Raw genomic sequence first — 18,121 nt, forward strand, 5'->3', positions numbered from 1 at the left:
GCTACTACTCCTTCTAACACTACAACTATTACTACTACCCGACCTTACAGCTACTACTACTTCTAACGCTACAACTATTACCACTACCCTACCTTACCTTACAGCTACTACTACTTCTAACACTACAACTATTACTACTACCCTACATTACAGCTACTACTACTTCTAACACTACAACTATTACTACTACCCTACATTACCTTACAGCTACTACTACTTCTAACACTACAACTATTACTACTACCCTACCTTACCTTACAGCTACTACTACTTCTAACGCTACAACTATTACTACTACCCTACCTTACAGCTACTACTACTTTTAACAGTACAACTATTACTCCTACCCTACATTACAGCTACTACTACTTCTAACGCTACAACTATTACTACTACCCTACATTACCTTACAGCTACTACTACTTCTACCGCTACAACTATTACTACTACCCTACCTTACAGCTACTACTACTTCTAACACTACACCTATTACTACTACCCTACATTACCTTACAGCTACTACTACTTCTAACACTACAACTATTACTACTACCCTACCTTATCTTACCTTACAGCTACTACTACTTCTAACGCTACAACTATTACTACTACCCCACCTTACCTTACATCTACTACTGCTTCTAACACTACAACTATTACTACTACCCTACCTTACAGCTACTACTACTTCTAACACTACACCTATTACTACTACCTTACCTTACAGCTACTACTACTTCTAACGCTACAACTATTACTCCTACCCTACCTTACAGCTACTACTACTTCTAACACTACAACTATTACTACTACCCTACCTTACCTTACAGCTACTACTACTTCTAACTAACGCTATAACTATTACTACTACCCTACCCTACCTTACAGCTCTACTACTACTTCTAACACTACAACTATTACTACTACCCTACCCTACATTACCTTACACCTACTACTACTTCTAACGCTACAACTATTACTTCTACTCTACCTTACAGCTACTACTACTTCTAACGCTACAACTATTACTACTACCCTACCTTACCTTACAGCTACTACTACTTCTAACGCTACAACTATTACTACTACCCTACCTTACCTTACAGCTACTACTACTTCTAACACTACAACTATTACTACTACCCTACATTACAGCTACTACTACTTCTAACGCTACAACTATTACTACTACCCTACATTACAGCTACTACTACTTCTAACACTACAACTATTACTACTACCCTACCTTACAGCTACTACTACTTCTAACACTACAACTATTACTACTACCCTACCTTACCTTACAGCTACTACTACTTCTAACGCTACAACTTTCACTACTACCCTAAAAAACATTGATTTCAAAGCTCAAAGACTACTTTTGAACAATGTACACAGTAAATCAATAAAAATACATTTACAGGAAGAACTGTGCCGATGCAAAGCTTGATAACAGAGCTTCGGTAAAATCCCAGTTCTTTCGTTTACCAAACTTTGTATCGGCTACAGTTTTTCATGTAATGCGTTTTTGTAAAACTTTCTGCATGAAAATGTTTCTAAGTAAAGTTTGAAATCAATGGTTTTTGTTTGGTATGGATTTTAAAGGGAAAATGTGAGTCTCAGCTGGAGGTCGACCGATTAATTCAAGTTTTCATAACAATCGGAAATCGGTATTTTTGGGTGTCCCGATTTCCGATTAATTAAAAATATATATATATTTTTATACCTTTTATTTAACTAGGCAAGTCAGTTAAGAACACATTCTTATTTTCAATGACTGCCTAGGAACTGTGGGTTAACTGCCAGATTTTCACCTTGTCAGCTCAGGGGTCCAAATCTTGCAACCGCACAGTTAACTAGTCCAACGCTCTAACAGTTGCACTCCACGAGTAGCCTGCCTGTTACGCGAATGAGGTAGAAGCCAAGGTAAATTGCTAGCTAGCATTAAACTTATCTTATAAAAAACAATCAATCATAATTACTAGTTATAACTACTAATCCAGTTTAGCAGGCAATATTAACCTGGTGAAATTGTGTCATTTCTCTTGCGTTCATTGCACGCAGAGTCAGGGTATATGCAACAGTTTGGGCTGCCTGGCTCATTACGAACTAATTTGCCAGAATCTTACATAATTATGACATACATTGAAGGTTGTGCAATGTAACAAGAATATTTAGACTTAGGGATGCCACCTGTTAGATAAAATACCGAATGGTTCGGTATTTCACTGAAATAAACGTTTTGTTTTCGAAATGATAGTTTCCGGATTCGATCATATTAATGACCAAAGGCTCATATTTCTGTGTGTTATTATGTTATAATTAAGTCTGATTTGATAGAGCAGTCTGACTGAGCAGCAGCAGGCCCGTAATAATTCATTCAAACAGCACTTTCGTGCGTTTTGCCAGCAGCTCTTCGCAAGCACAGCGCTGTTCATGACTTCAAGCCTTTCAGCCTAATGGCTGGTGTAACCAATGTGAAATGGCTAGCTAGTTAGCTGGGTGTGCACTAATACTGTTTCAAACGTCACTCGCTTTTAGATTTGGAGTAGTTATTCCCCTTGCGCTGCAAGGGCTGCGGCTTTTGTGGAGTGATGGGTAATGCTGCTTCAAGTGTTCCTGGTTCGAGCCCAGGTAGGGGCGAGGAGGGGGACGTGAGCTATACTGTTACACTGGCAATACTATAGTGCCTATAAGAACATCCAATAGTCAAAGGTATATGAAATACAAATGGTATAGAGAGAAATAGTCCTATAAATACTATATTAACGACAACCTAAAACCTCTTACCTTGGAATATTGAAGTCTCATCTTAAAAGGAACCACCAACGTTCATATGTTCTCATGTTCTGAGCAAGGAACTTAAACGTTAGCTTTTTTACATTGCACATATTACTTTCTTCTCCAACACTGTGCTTTTACATTATTTAAACCAAATTGAACATGTTTCATTATTTATTTGAGGCTAAAATGATTTTATTAATGTTTTATATTAAGTTAAAATGTTAAAAAAGTGTTAATTCAGTATTGTTGTAATTGTCATTATTAAAAATTTCAAAAAATAAAGAAAAGTGTCCGATTAATCGGTATTGGCTTTTTTGGTCCTCCAATAATCTGTATCGGCGTTGAAAAATCATAATCGGTCGACCTCTAGTCTCAGCATAATTGCTTTACCATGGAATTGCTTAACTACTATCACGAGTGAGTCTACAACTACCTCAACTATTACTACCCTACAGTACATTACAGCTACTACTACTATTAAGACTACAACTACCACAACTATTACTACCCTTCAGTACATTACAGCTACTACTACTATTAAGACTACAACAACTATTACTACCCTTACAGTACATTACAGCTACTACTACTATTAAGACTACAACGACCACAACTATTACTACCCTACAGTACATTACAGCTACTACTACTATTAAGACTACAACAACTATTACTACCCTACAGTACATTACAGCTACTACTACTATTAAGACTACCACAACTATTACTACCCTACAGTACATTACAGCTACTACTACTATTAAGACTACAACTACCTCAACTATTACTACCCTACAGTACATTACAGCTACTACTACTATTAAGACTACAACTACCACAACTATTACTACCCTACAGTACATTACAGCTACTACTTCTATTAAGACTACAACTACCACAACTATTACTACCCTACAGTACATTACAGCTACTACTACTATTAAGACTACAACTACCTCAACTATTACTACCCTACAGTACATTACAGCTACTACTACTATTAAGACTACAACTACCTCAACTATTACTGCCCTACAGTACATTACAGTTACTACTACTATTAAGACTACAACAACTATTACTACCCTACAGTACATTACAGCTACTACTACTATTAAGACTACAACAACTATTACAACTACCCCCTCTACTACTTCTAGAATAACTACTATCCCCACCACCACTACTTCTGCTATTACTACCCTACAGGACATTACAGCTACTACTACTATTAAGACTACAAATACCACAACTATTACTACCCTACAGTACATTACAGCTACTACTACTATTAAGACTACAACAACTATTACAACTACCCCCTCTACTACTTCTAGAATAACTACTATCCCCACCACCACTACTTCTGCTATTACTACCCTACAGGACATTACAGCTACTACTACTATTAAGACTACAAATACCACAACTATTACTACCCTACAGTACATTACAGCTACTACTACTATTAAGACTACAACGACCACAACTATTACTACCCTACAGTACATTACAGCTACTACTACTATTAAGACTACAACTACCACAACTATTACTACCCTACAGTACATTACAGCTACTACTACTATTAAGACTACAACAACTATTACTACCCTACAGTACATTACAGCTACTACTACTATTAAGACTACAACTACCTCAACTATTACTACCCTACAGTACATTACAGCTACTACTACTATTAAGACTACAACTACCTCAACTATTACTACCCTACAGTACATTACAGCTACTACTACTATTAAGACTACAACTACCACAACTATTACTACCCTACAGTACATTACAGCTACTACTACTATTAAGACTACAACAACTATTACAACTACCCCCTCTACTACTTCTGGAATGACTACTATCCCCACCACCACTACTTCTGCTATTACTACCCTACAGTACATTACAGCTACTACTACTATTAAGACTACAACAACTATTACAACTACCCCCTCTACTACTTCTGGAATGACTACTATCCCCACCACCACTACTTCTGCTACTATAAATATTCCTATTAAATATTCCACTCCAACCTCCTTAGACTAAATGTAGCGTGACAGAGTCTAGACAGTTCTGCAATGGCTAACACCACTGGTAAGAGGCAGACCCTGGGGTCAAGGTGCAGTAGTGAACAACTGAGATAATATGTTAATTTAACGTAGTCACAATGTAAGAGATTACATCAAACGACTTACAGTCAACACATAGGGTTATATTCAGTATAATGTATTGCCATGCTCTAGTCTAGTTGAACCAAGGACTAGATAGGTCTGAATTCTGCTTTGGGAGAGGGCTGAGTGGGCTGAGAAACTGGTTCAGGGTGGGGTGGAAACCTGGGGGAATGCAGTGAGAGTGGGTGAGACCGATGTTGGACCGTGACATAACCTGGCTCAAATATCCAGACCTGCGTCACTGAGCAAGGTCACTGACAGCTTCCAGCACTGCAGCCAACAAGGCTCTGTACGGCTTGTAGGGATGGGGCAAAATCAACTACCACTCTTTAGTCATCAACGTTGGACTAAATTCTAATTGAAGTCAATTCCAATTGAAATCAGTCAATTCAGGAAGTAAACTGAAATTCCAATTCAACAATTGAAAAGGGCATTTCATTTTTAGTGAATTCTCAATAAACCTAAAAGGAGAAACGACTCATTTGAAAATGTTATTTTTGTCTTTGTTTGTTTGTTTGTTTGTTTGTTTTCTTCCTGAATTCACTGAGTTCAATTCAAATTTTCAACCATGTTTGTCATGTCTGGCCATTGTCTAAGCTTTTGCAAAATCAAAGTTTTAATGCCATGCTAAGGAAGGTTAAAAAACAACCACTCTTTCATACATTCATATTCTCAAAACGCACAAAGACATAAACAATCCAAACAAGCGCATACATGCATGGCCATACAAATAGCTACGATTGGCTAGGAGAGCAACCAGTCAAACATACTGTACACAGCCATCCAAACAGACACCAACTAACCAAACAAACACACAAACTCTTGCCAAACCAAGCCACAAGAATACCTTGTTGGTGTACGGGTGAGAGATATAGATTGAAAGAGTTGCCTTCGAATCTAGTGAAACACTGGCATAAACAGTGGCATGACAATAGGGGCATACTGGCATACACAGTGGCATGGGAGAAGTTAGGGGCATATAGGACAGCTATGGCCCCACTTACCTGAGGGCGTGGCCCTATCACAATGAATCAGACAGGGAGCAGAACAGATGGGATTACATACCCACCCTTTATCAGTGAGATGACAGTGACAGCTCAACATCACAATAGAAGATGTCATCAAAATGGGACTCCGTAGCTAATCACCCCCTATCTATAGAGTAGAATTATATAAACAATGATTTTGGTACTAATCCTTTCTATTTCAGTCAGCCTCCCCTCCTCCTCACCCCCCATCCTCCTCTCAGCAGGATATGGCATTTGATGACATTGAGTCCCCAGCTCACACTGTTCCCTTACACAATTCTCTACATTTCTCTTCCCCAGCTTCTCACCCCCCCCACCCCCCCATCTACCCTCCTCTTGGTGCTCCCACTGATGACGCCATCCCTTCCTGTCCCCAAACCCACCACCTCGGTCCTCCTGCCGCCCTCCCCGTTCACTCACCTTGGTGCGCCCGTTGATGACACAGTCTCCCAGCTGCCCGTTGGCAGCGCTGTGCATCACGGCCTCGTCGATGTGTGCCATCAGCGTGGCGATGCCCTCACACCCCGGCTCGTGCCCCTCCACCCAAGCGATCTGGTCTCCACGGATACTCCGCGAAGGGATGCTCCTCTGGCTAACCAGCTGACCGCCGCGGAACTTCCCGCTGCGATTCAGACACTCCACCTCGCCCATCACCGACTCACCCAGCCGTGGCCCCAGGAAACTGTCCTTCACACAGATACCGTAGGAATTCATACAAGGCACGATGTACTTCTGGGCGATATGCTCCGCCGACCAGCCCTCCCCGGCCTGTAACCGTAGAGACGGGATGCTGTTGGCCTCTACTGGGGACGTCTGGTCTGGAACGGACCTGGTGCTCAGCTGTGTCACCTTGTGTATATTGTGGTGCAGCTTGTTGCTGTGAGGCGCGGGCAAAGGGGGGTGAGGGGTGGCGCTGTGGTTGTGGTTGCTACGGTTATTGTTGACGCTGTTGTCGCCATTAGCAGCGAGCGGAACCGCCCTGCCTGGTTTGGAGGGCTCTGCTTTGTGAACGTCGCTCTCCGCCACGAGTCTCCGTTTGCAGTCCGGGGTTATCGACTCTCCTGGTCCATAGAACATCATACCTAGAGATCCTAGACCTGACCCCGCTGACAAGCCACATCCTTTGGGCATCTCCAGACCCATGTCCCGGTTCTCCCCACCTCTCCGCTTCCGATGGTGGGGTTTGACCTGCGGGTCACCATTGGCCCTCTTCACTAGAAGAGCACATTTCTCATGTTGTGCTCTGTCCCCATTCTCCAGGAGGCGTGCTCTGTTGCCGAGGGGTTGCGCAAGGCCATTCGGTGTCTCCCCCACCCCCCTCACTTGCAGAGGACAACCGTTGGGAGTTTGCGCCAAAACCCCACTGTGGCTGCCCTCAATGGTTGCGGACGGAGACACGATCCCGCCGTTATAGAACGGCAGCCCAGCATTCGGCTGCTTCTTTAAAACCATGATTCCGGAAGAGCTTGCTTTGGAAGCCAGACCTGACAGTAACTCCGCAGCCGTGGCGCTCCCAACAGGCGCCATGCCCGGGCAGTATCTATTTAGTCCATTTAGTCCCATGTTGGTCTGGAAAGGGTGATGCTCGGCAGCTCCGAATATGTGTTCACCGTTTGTCACTCTCTCATGCGAGGCTGAAAAACTGCGATGTCCGTGGGAAGAGCTTGGATTTAAAAGGTCCGTGTGTTCCAAGCTCTCCATTTCATCTCGTCTAGTGCTGGATGTGCACGTAGCCCACGTCCTCGCCTCATTTTTTACCAGAGCCACTGTGCGAGAGGGTGTGTAGTACAACTGCCGAGTCTGTGAGAGAGGAGCGGTGCCGCAGCGTTGGAAAGTTTCATATTAAAAAGTCCGAATAGCTCCGAATATGCCTCAGTTTCTTTCATTCGTGGTTTTTCTTGAAATGTTCTGATATTCTGAAGCTTGAGATGATGTTTCTAAAACAAAATAATACAATAATTACTTGACTGTGATTACCGTTAGTCCACAATAAGTAGGCTAATCGTATCGCCCACAGGCTTGGAACGAAATAGTCCTGCTAAACACAAAGCAGCCTAATTCTCAAACCAGGCCTAGGCTATTCACACTCCCTAAATGAAGAAACCTGTAAGTGACCCGAAACTTGCTAGACACATTTAATTGTAGGCCTAATATATTTTGTAACGTGGCCTACATTTTATTGGCAAACTTTAAATATGTCAACATTTCTTTAAATATTCAGATATAATATTCGAATCATATATTACATTCAGACATTGGTCTATCGTGGCTCGGGTAGTTAAATAGGAATTGATTTGATAAACCAATTCAATTCGAAAATATCAACGCAAGGGTCGCTTACAAAAAGGGGTTGTGTAAAGCGTCTTCATTTTTATGAAATATTTCAGGCAATAATACATTAAAACGTAATAATACGGATATCTGTCCCCACGTCACGAAGAAGGGGGTAAGCACACTGTGAGAGCAGCTACTCTGAAGAACACATGCCACTCCACCTTGTTACTCATTCGTATTACTTAGTGTTTAGCCGGTATTCATAGCCTATAACTTAGAAATATAGCCTACACGTGTTTGTATTCCTCCCAAAATACAAATAGCCTATATTGGATTATTTGAGTGAGTTTAGCTATGACTTTGAAATCAATTCAATAAAGCGCAGAATACTAGTAACCCGGGCAAAATATAGCCCACTATCTGTCAGCTGGTTGTACACTTACCTATTTGGAACGCAGAGCTCCAGTAGCGCAGCCTACGTGACCGGCTGAGGGTAAGTCTGTTATTTCCGGGATTGCCTTGCTGTCGTTCCAGACGATTTTCATTTATGTTCAGCTAATTAATATCCAGATATGTCCACCACCTAGGGTGGAATTTGGAAACATATGCTTGTCCTTGGGAGAGAACTACCGCTTCTGCCTGCGGGAGTCAGAGTAGGTCCCCCTCAATCACCAAAAAGTACGCTCCATTTCTCCACCCGTGTCTCTCCGCTGGTAATTCCCCCAGCATCTCTCTCTACCCCCCCCCCCCTCTATCTCTCTCCGCTCGCTCGCCCTCTCCTGTCCATGAACGAGCCTGTCAGTTACACGTGCAAATGGACACGTCATTCAGAACAGTTCAGATCAGAGCCGGTTGTGTGCACAGTTGTTGACATTCTTTCCAAGTTAGCGATTTATCAGCTCCGTTCTAGATAAGTATAGGTCAGCAATGGGGTAGCCTACATCTATTACCATAATTGTCTGTATGGTAATAATATATATTTTTTTGTAAAGTGGTTTCTTGCATCATACAACAGAGCAATTTACAGTAATCTATTTGGCCCAATGTGTTACAGACTAAGTAAACAAATCATTAATTAATGTCAAGCCCTTTATAATGTAAAAACGTTTTATAAGTCTCATGCAATGTAGGCCTGCATCGAACACCGCATATAGGCTACTGTAGGCTATATCATAGAAATCAAAGCTATTTCCATGTGAAAATTGTATGTGTTTTGTTGGTAGGCCAGGAGGCCGACATTATGATCAAATAGCCACAACAGACTATTGGCTACTGTCTTAAACTGTAAGGGTACAGTCTCAGTGTTCACTGTAAACGTGCGCCAGAAATTGCACAAAATTCTCACAAGGTTCAAGTTTCTGCTCACAAAAGACCTAAAATTTGCACAGGGCCCCAAAAACGAAATAATTGAGGGAACATTGCTGAACAGACGTTGCTCTTCAGTTTTGTGATGAAGCAAACATATGTGTAGTTGCAGTGGTGGAACAAGTACCCAATTTTCATACTTGAGTAAAAGTAAAGATACCTTAATAGAAAATGACTCAGGTAAAAAAAAAGTGAAAGTCACAGAGTAAAATACTACTTGAGTAAAAGTCTAAAAGTCTTTGGTTGTATATATACTTAAGTATCAAAAGTAAATATAAAAAATACTTACAGTTGAAGTCGGAAGTTTACATACACTTAGATTGGAGTAATTAAAACTCGTTTTTCAACCACTCCACACATTTCTTGTTAACAAACTATAGTTTTGGCAAGTCAGTTAGAACTTCTACTTTGTGCATGAGACAAGTCATTCTTCCAACAATTGTTTACAGACCGATTATTTCACTTATAATTCACTGTATCACAATTCCAGTGGGTCAGAAGTTTACATACCCTAAGTTGACTGTGCCTTTAAACAGCTTGGAAAATTGCAGAAAATTATGTCATGGCTTTAGAAGCTTCTGATAGGATAATTGACATCATTTGAGTCAATTGGAGGTGTACCTGTGCATGTATTTCAAGGCCTACCGTCAAACTCAGTTTCGCTTTGATTGACATCATGGTGACGACCTCCACAAGTCTGTTTCATCCTTGTGAGCAATTTCCAAACGCCTGAAGGTACCACTATCATCTGTACAAACAATAGTATGCAAGTATAAACACCATGGGACCACACAAAACGAGTCCTATATCGACATAACCTGAAAAGCCACTCAGCAAGGAAGAAGCCATTGCTCCAAAACCACCATAAAAAAGCCAGACTACGGTTTGCAACTGCACATGGGTACAAAGATTGTACTATTTGGAGAAATGTCCTCTTGTCTGATTAAACAAAAATAGAACTGTTTGGCCATAATGACCATGGCAAAATGGCTTAAGGACAACAAAGTCAAGGTATTGGAGTGGCCATCACAAAGCCCTGACCTCAATCCTATAGAAAATGTGTGGGCAGAACTGAAAACGCGTGTGCTAGCAAGGAGGCCTACAAACCTGACTCGGTTACACCAGCTCTGTCAGGAGGAATGGGCCAAAATTCACACAACTTATTGTGGGATGCTTGTGGAAGGCTACCCAAAATGTTTGACCCAAGTTAAACATGTTAAAGACAATGCTACCAAATACTAATTGAGTGTACGTAAACTTCTGACCAACTGGGAATGTGATGAAAGAAATACAAGCTGAAATAAATCGTTCTCTCTGCTATTATTCTGACATTTCACATTCTTAAAATAAAGTGGTGATCCTAACTGACCCAAGACAGGGAATTTTTACTTAGATTAAATGTCAGGAATTGTGAGAAATTGAGTTTATATCTATTTGGCTCAGGTGTATGTAAACTTCTGACTTCAACTGCAAGTATCAAAAGTTAAAGTTAAAGTATAAAACATTGATATTTTCTTAAATTAAGCATAGCAGACGGGACACATTTTCTAGTTTTCTTTTAGCTACAGATGGCCAAGGGCACACTCCGACACCGTTTACAAACGAAGCATGTGTTTAGTGAGTCCACCAGTTTAGAGGCAGTAGGGATGACCAGAGATGTTCTCTTGATAAGTATGTGAATTAGACTATATTTTCCTGTCCTGTTAGCATTCAAAATATAACAAGTAATTTTGCGTGTCAGGAAAATGTATGGAGTAAAAGTACATGATTTTCTTTAGGAATATAATAAAGTAAAAGTGGTCAGAAATCTAAATAGTAAAGTGAAGTACAGGTACCCCCAAAAAACGACTTAAGTAGTACTTGAAAGTCTTTTTACTTAAAAGTACTTTACACCACTTTGTAGTTGAATGTATGCCACCACTGTGTGAATGTTGTATTTTTGTTGTCACAGGCTTATTGTGGTGTATGAACTAATGAGTTATAGACCAAGTAATGCAAATGTCACAACATGGGTTGTAATATGGCTTTTTAACTGGCCTGGCTTCCCCAGTGATTTTACCCACCCACTGCTACTGATAGGAAAACCTCTGTGATACAATGTAACTGTTTTGAGGAAGTTGGCTGTCATGAGTTTGGCAACAATGTAGGCTATCACATTCCTGTTTGTAGGAAATAGGTCCAAAAGTCAATGATATTCAGTGGCTGTTAAGTTGTTCCCAGTGTGATGACGAAAAGCCTTTGAAACCTTTTGAACTTAAAGCTGACATTGACAACCTCGAAATTTGGATTGGTTATGGATTGGGCCTAAAAGTAGGCCTACAGTATTGCCATGGGTGCACTACTATGTTGAAAATGTTTTACTTAAACTCGTATACACTATATATACAAAAGTATGTGGACACCCCTTAAAATTAGTGGGTTCAGCTATTGTATAAAATCGAGCACACAGCCATGCAATCTCCATAGACAAACATTGGCAGTAGAATGGCCTTACTGAAGAGCTCCGTGACTTTCAACATGGCACTGTCATAGAATGCCACCTTTTGAACAAGTCAGTTCGTAAAATTTCTGCCTTGCTAGAGCTGCCCCGGTCAACTGTATGTGCTGTTATTGTGAAGTGGAAGTTTCTAGGAGCAACAACGGCTCAGTGGTGAAGTGGTAGGCCACACAAGCTCACAGAGGGGGACCGCAGAGTGCTGAAGCGCGTAGTGTGTAAAAATTGTCGGTCCTCAGTTGCAACACTCACTACCGTTGGGAGCTTCATGAAATGGGCTTCCATGGCCAAGCCTAAGATCACCATGCGCAATGCCAAGCGTCAGCTGGAGTGGTGTAAAGCTTGCCGCCATTGGACTCTGGAAACACTTTCTCTGGAGTGATTAATCACGCTTCACCATCTGGCAGTCTGACGGACGAATCTGGGCTTGGCGGATGCCAGCAGAACACTACCTGCCCCAATGCATAGTGCCAACTGTAAAGTTTGGTGGATGATGAATAATGGTTTGGGGCTGTTTTTCATGATTTGGGCTAGGCCCCTTAGTTCCAGTGAAGGGAAATCTTAACGCTACAGCATACAATGACATTCTGGACAATTCTGTGCTTCCAACTTTGTGGCAACAGTTTGGGGAAGGCCCTTTCCTTTTTCAGTATGACTATGCCCCCGTGCATAAAGCGAGGTCCATACAGAAATTGTTTGTCAAGATCGGTGTGGAAGAACTTGACTGGCCTGCACAGAGCCCTGACCTCAACCCCATCGAACACCTTTGGGATGAATGGAAATTACCCATTTTAGAAGCCTTTTTAAACCTAGAATACACTAAAAGTTTGCATTTCCTACAACAACGGGGTGATCAAATGAAGATCATACATCTACAGTGGCGAGAAAAATGATCTGAACCTCGTGGAATTACATGGATTTCTGCATGAATTCTTCATCAAATTTGATCTGATCTTCAAGTCACAACAATAGACAAACATAGTGTGCTTAAAGTACTAACATTCAAATGATCTATTTTGAATACATAATTTAAATATTTACAGTGTAGGTTGGAAAAAGTATGTGAATCCCTAGGCTAATGACTTCTCCAAAAGCTAATTGGAATCAGGAGTCAGCTAACCTGGAGTCCAATCAATGAGAGGAGATTGGAGATGTTGGTTAGAGCTGCCTTGACTTATAAAAAACACAAAATTTGAGTTTGCTATTCACAAGAAGCATTGCCTGATGTGAACCATGCCTCGAACAAAAGAGATCTCAGAAGACCTAAGATTAAGAATTGTTGACTTGCATAAAGCTGGAAAGGGTTACAAAAGTGTCTCTAAAAGCCTTGATGTTCATCAGTCCACAGTAAGACAAATTGTCTATAAATGGAGAAAGTTCAGGTCAGGGCTTTGTGATGGCCACTCCAATACCTTGACTTTGTTGTCCTTAAGCCATTTTGCCATGGTCATTATGGCCAAACAGTTCTATTTTTGTTTCATCAGACAAGAGGACATTTCTCCAAAAAGTACAATCTTTGTACCCAGGTGCAGTTGCAAACCGTAGTCTGGCTTTTTTATGGCGGTTTTGGAGCAGTGGCTTCTTCCTTGCTGAGTGGCTTTTCAGGTTATGTCGATATAGGACTCGTTTGTGTGGTCCCATGGTGTTTATACTTGCATACTATTGTTTGTACAGATGATAGTGGTACCTTCAGGCACTGTTGCTACTCTCCCTAGGAGTGGCCGTCCTGCAAAGATGACTGCAAGAGCACAGCGCATAATGCTCAGTGAGGTTAAGAAGAATCCTAGTGTTAGCTAAAGACTTACAGAAATCTCTGGAACATGCTAACATCCCTAGTGACAAGTCTACGATATGTAAGACACTAAACAAGAATGGTGTTCATGGAGGACACCAAGGAAGAAGCCACTGCTGTCCAACAAAACATTGCTACACGTCTGAAGTTTGCAAAAGTGCAAATGGATGTTCCACAGCGCTACTGGCAAAATATTCTGTGGACAGATGAAACTACAGTTGAGTTGTTTGGAAGGAACACACAACACTATGTGCGGAGAAAAAAAGGCATAGCACACCAACATCAAAACCTCATCCCAACTGTAAAGTATGGTGGAGGGAGCATCATGGTTTGGGGCTGCTTCAGGGCCTGGACAGCTTGCTATCATCGACGGAAAAATTAATTCCCAAGTTTATCAGGACATTTTGCAGGAGAATGTTAGGCTTATCTTTCTGCCAATTGAAGCTCAACAGATGTTGGGTGATGCAACAGGACAACGATCCAAAACACAGAAGTAAATCAACAACCGAATGGCTTCAACAGAAGAAAATAGGCCTTCTGGAGTGGCCCAGTCCTGACCAGAGTCCTGACCTCAACCCGATTGAGATGCTGTGGCATGACCTCAAGTTAGCAGTTCACCCCAGACATCCCAAGAATATTGCTGAACTGAAACAGTTTTGTAAAGAGGAATGATCCAAAATTCCTCCTGACCGTTGTGCAGGTCTGATCCGCAACTACAGAAAACATTTGGTTGAGGTTATTGCTGCCAACGGAGGGTCAAACCGTTATTAAATCCAAGGGTTCGCATACTTTTCCCCCCTGCACTGTGAATGTTTACACGGTGTGTTCAATAAATACAAGTACAACTAAATGCATGCTCTTCAACCGATCGCTGCCTGCACCTGCCCGCCCATCCAAGATCACTACTCTGGACGGTTCTAACTTAGAATATGTGGACAACTACAAATACCTAGGTGTCTGGTTAGACTGTAAACTCTCCTCCAGACTCACATCAAACATCTCCAATCCAAAGTTAAATCTAGAATTGGCTCCCTATTTTGCAACAAAGCATCCTTCACTCATTCTGCCAAACATACCCTTGTAAAACTGACCATCCTACCGATCCTCGACTTCGGCGATGTCATTTACAAAATAGCCTCCAATACCCTACTCAATAAATTGGATGCAGTCTTTCACAGTGCCATCCGTTTTGTCACCAAAGCCCCATATTCTACCCACCACTGCGACCTGTACGCTCTCATTGGCTGGCCCTCGCTTCATACTCGTCGCCAAACCCACTGGCTCCAGGTCATCTACAAGACCCTGCTAGGTAAAGTCCCCCCTTATCTCAGTGTAACGGATGTGAAACGGCTAGCTAGTTAGCGGTGGTGCGCCCTAAATAGCGTTTCAATCTGTGATGTCACTTGCTCTGAGACCTTGAAGTAGTAGTTCCCCTTGCTCTGCAAGGGCCACGGCTTTTGTGGAGCGATGGGTAACGATGCTTCGTGGGTGACTGTTGTTGATGTGTGCAGAGGGTCCCTGGTTCGAGCCCGGGTATGGGCGAGAGGACGGACTAAAGTTATACTGTTACATCAGCTCGCTGGTCACCATAGCAGCACCCACCTCTAGCACGCGCTCCAGCAGGTATATCTCTCTGGTCACCCCCAAAACCAATTCTTCCTTTGGTCGCCTCTCTTTCCAGTTCTCTGCTGCCACTGACTAAAACGAACTACAAAAATCTCTGAAACTGGAAACACTTATCTCCCTCACTAGCTTTAAGTACCAGCTGTCAGAGCAGCTCACAGATTACTGCACCTGTTCATAGCCCATCTATAATTTAGCCCAAACAACTACCTCTCCCCCTACTGTATTTATTTATTTATTTATTTTGCTCCTTTGCACATTCTTCCACTGCAAATCTACCATTCCAGTGCTTTACTTGCTATATTGTATTTACTTCGCCACCATTTGTTTTTGTTTTTGTTGCCATTGCCTCGCTTATCTCACCTCATTTGCTCACATTGTATATATACTTATTTTTCTACTGTATTATTGACTGTATGTTTGTTTTACTCCATGTGTAACTCTGTGTTGTTGTATGTGTCGAACTGCTTTGCTTTATCTTGGCCAGGTCACAATTGTAAATGAGAACTTGTTCTCAACTTGCCTACCTGGTTAAATAAAGGTGAAATTTAAAACATAAAAAAAATAAAGACATGAAAACGTATAACTGTTTGTGTGTTATTAGTTTAAGCAGTGTGTTTGTCTATTGTTGAGGCCTAGATGAAGATCAGATGAATTGTATGACTAATTTAGGCAGAAATCCAGTTATTTCCGAAGGGTTCACATGCTTTTTCTTGCCACTGTATATGTGTTGAAGGAGGAGGTGCGATAATGTGACCCTGTGGCCCGTGGATTAGTGCTCCACTCTGTGGGATTAAAGACAGGAAGGTGTTTTGTCACCACAGAGCATGCCACTCTCGTCTACCATTTTCCAGGAGCAATGGGTGCGGGCAGGGGCCTTGTGAAGTGACTGGGTCACCCGCCTCACTGTCCATCCTCACACCTCAGCAGACACACAGAGAGAGATAGAGAGACAGGTAGGCACACGTGCAATACTTACAGGACAATACAGACAGAAAAACCGACAGACAGACATGCAGACAGAGAGATGGAGAGACAATAAGGCAAAGTCCAGAGATTAGATATGCCCGATAGTGTAAGCCTACAGGCTAGACACAGGGATCAATGGGGAAATCCAAACAAACCGTGATGTCATAGGTTATAAGGTCAGCAACTCTGTGACTGACACTCATGACCACTAGGAAGTGGTGTACATGGTATGGGGCTTTCCTTAGGGACTTTCCACAGCCTTCAGGCTTAAGGAAAACTCCATTCAAAAACAATCTTTAGGTATATTTCCATGAATCCCCTGTTGATACTGTCCCAAGATAACGGACTTTCAAGCAGTGTCACTTGCAACATCGTTTGACTGTTGAGACACAAAATGTCACTAGCACAAAGCAGCATCTTGATGATGTGGCGAGTGGCATTTTGCGTCTTGAAAATCCAATATCTTGCAAACTTGACTGCTGCCATGCAAATTATGTTGGGACTGTATCAACAATAGACTAATATCTGTGGATTTTTCCTTTGATACTCACTGACAATATTTTCACCGCATAGGCCTACACGCTACTTTATAAAATAAATCTGTGTAAATCTGTATTTTATTTCTGTCAAAGCCGTTTCAGTAACTAGAAACAAGTGTACCAATATACAGTGCCAGTCAAAAGTTTGGACACACCTACTCATTCCAGGGTTTTTCTTTATTTGTACTATTTTCTACATTGTAGAATAATAGTGAAGACATCAAAACTAATAATAATATATAGCCTAATCAAACATGTAGGCTAATGGAAACATTGTCCAAGCATTGCAGATATGTTATGGCCCAGCCACAGCCCTACATTGTTGCCTGTTGTCAAGCTGAGATTCCTTCCTGCTTTAACGTCTTTGTTTTGGCTGTAGATCAGATGTCAAAGTTCAGCATCAGCAGGCTCTCTTCTGTCAGCTAGCTGCTGTTGTCTATCTCTATACATTTGACATGAATTACAATGGAAATTGAATCGAACCTACATCATACACTTGGTGTGAGAACATCTTTGTGCGTGTGTGTATATGCCTTGTGTCTGTTTCCATGGGTGTGTTTGTGAGTTTAATCATTTCCTGATAGCTTGTGTTTATAATGGTGTATTTCACTGCTGGTGGCTGTGTAGTGGGAACAGAGTTTTTAATGCTCCAGTAGACAGGGAAATGTTATCAATAGCAGGAAGAGAGCTTCCATGAGCTGCCGTCCCACCTCCCACTTCATACACACGCACGCACACACACTCGCACACACACACACAAGACACACACACAACACATACAGCCTTGTTCTCCCTTAAGTACACTACCGGTCAAATGTTTTAGAACACCTACTCATTCAAAGGTTTTTCTTTATCATGTAGTAACCAAAAAAGTATTAAACAAATCAAAAAATATTTCATATTTGAGATTCTTCAAATAGTCACACTTTTCCTTGATGACAGACTCTTGGCATTCTCTCAGCCAGCTTCATGAGGTAGTCACCTGGAATGCATTTCAATTAACAGATGTGCCTTGTTAAAAGTACATTTGTGGAATTTCTTTCTTTCTTAATGCGTTTGAG

The 18,121-nt window shown here is 41.6% G+C and overlaps 1 protein-coding gene across 2 annotated transcripts in view; it reads right to left on the bottom strand.

Annotated features, from left to right (window-relative positions):
- The window catches only part of LOC135552588 (uncharacterized), a 41,485-nt gene extending 32,472 nt beyond the window's left edge, over positions 1–9,013 (bottom strand). For both annotated transcript variants that reach the window (XM_064984295.1, XM_064984297.1), the window contains exons 1-2: positions 8,722–9,013; positions 6,425–7,941 (exon numbers count right to left, since the gene is read on the bottom strand). In XM_064984295.1, coding sequence (XP_064840367.1) covers positions 6,425–7,705 — 1,281 coding nt within the window. In that variant the 5' untranslated portion in view covers positions 7,706–7,941; positions 8,722–9,013. The remainder of the gene's footprint in view (positions 1–6,424; positions 7,942–8,721) is intronic.
- Positions 9,014–18,121: the final 9,108 nt, after the last annotated feature.

This window comes from Oncorhynchus masou, chromosome 13 (genome assembly GCF_036934945.1).
Source record: "Oncorhynchus masou masou isolate Uvic2021 chromosome 13, UVic_Omas_1.1, whole genome shotgun sequence".
NCBI classification, from domain to species: domain Eukaryota; kingdom Metazoa; phylum Chordata; class Actinopteri; order Salmoniformes; family Salmonidae; genus Oncorhynchus; species Oncorhynchus masou.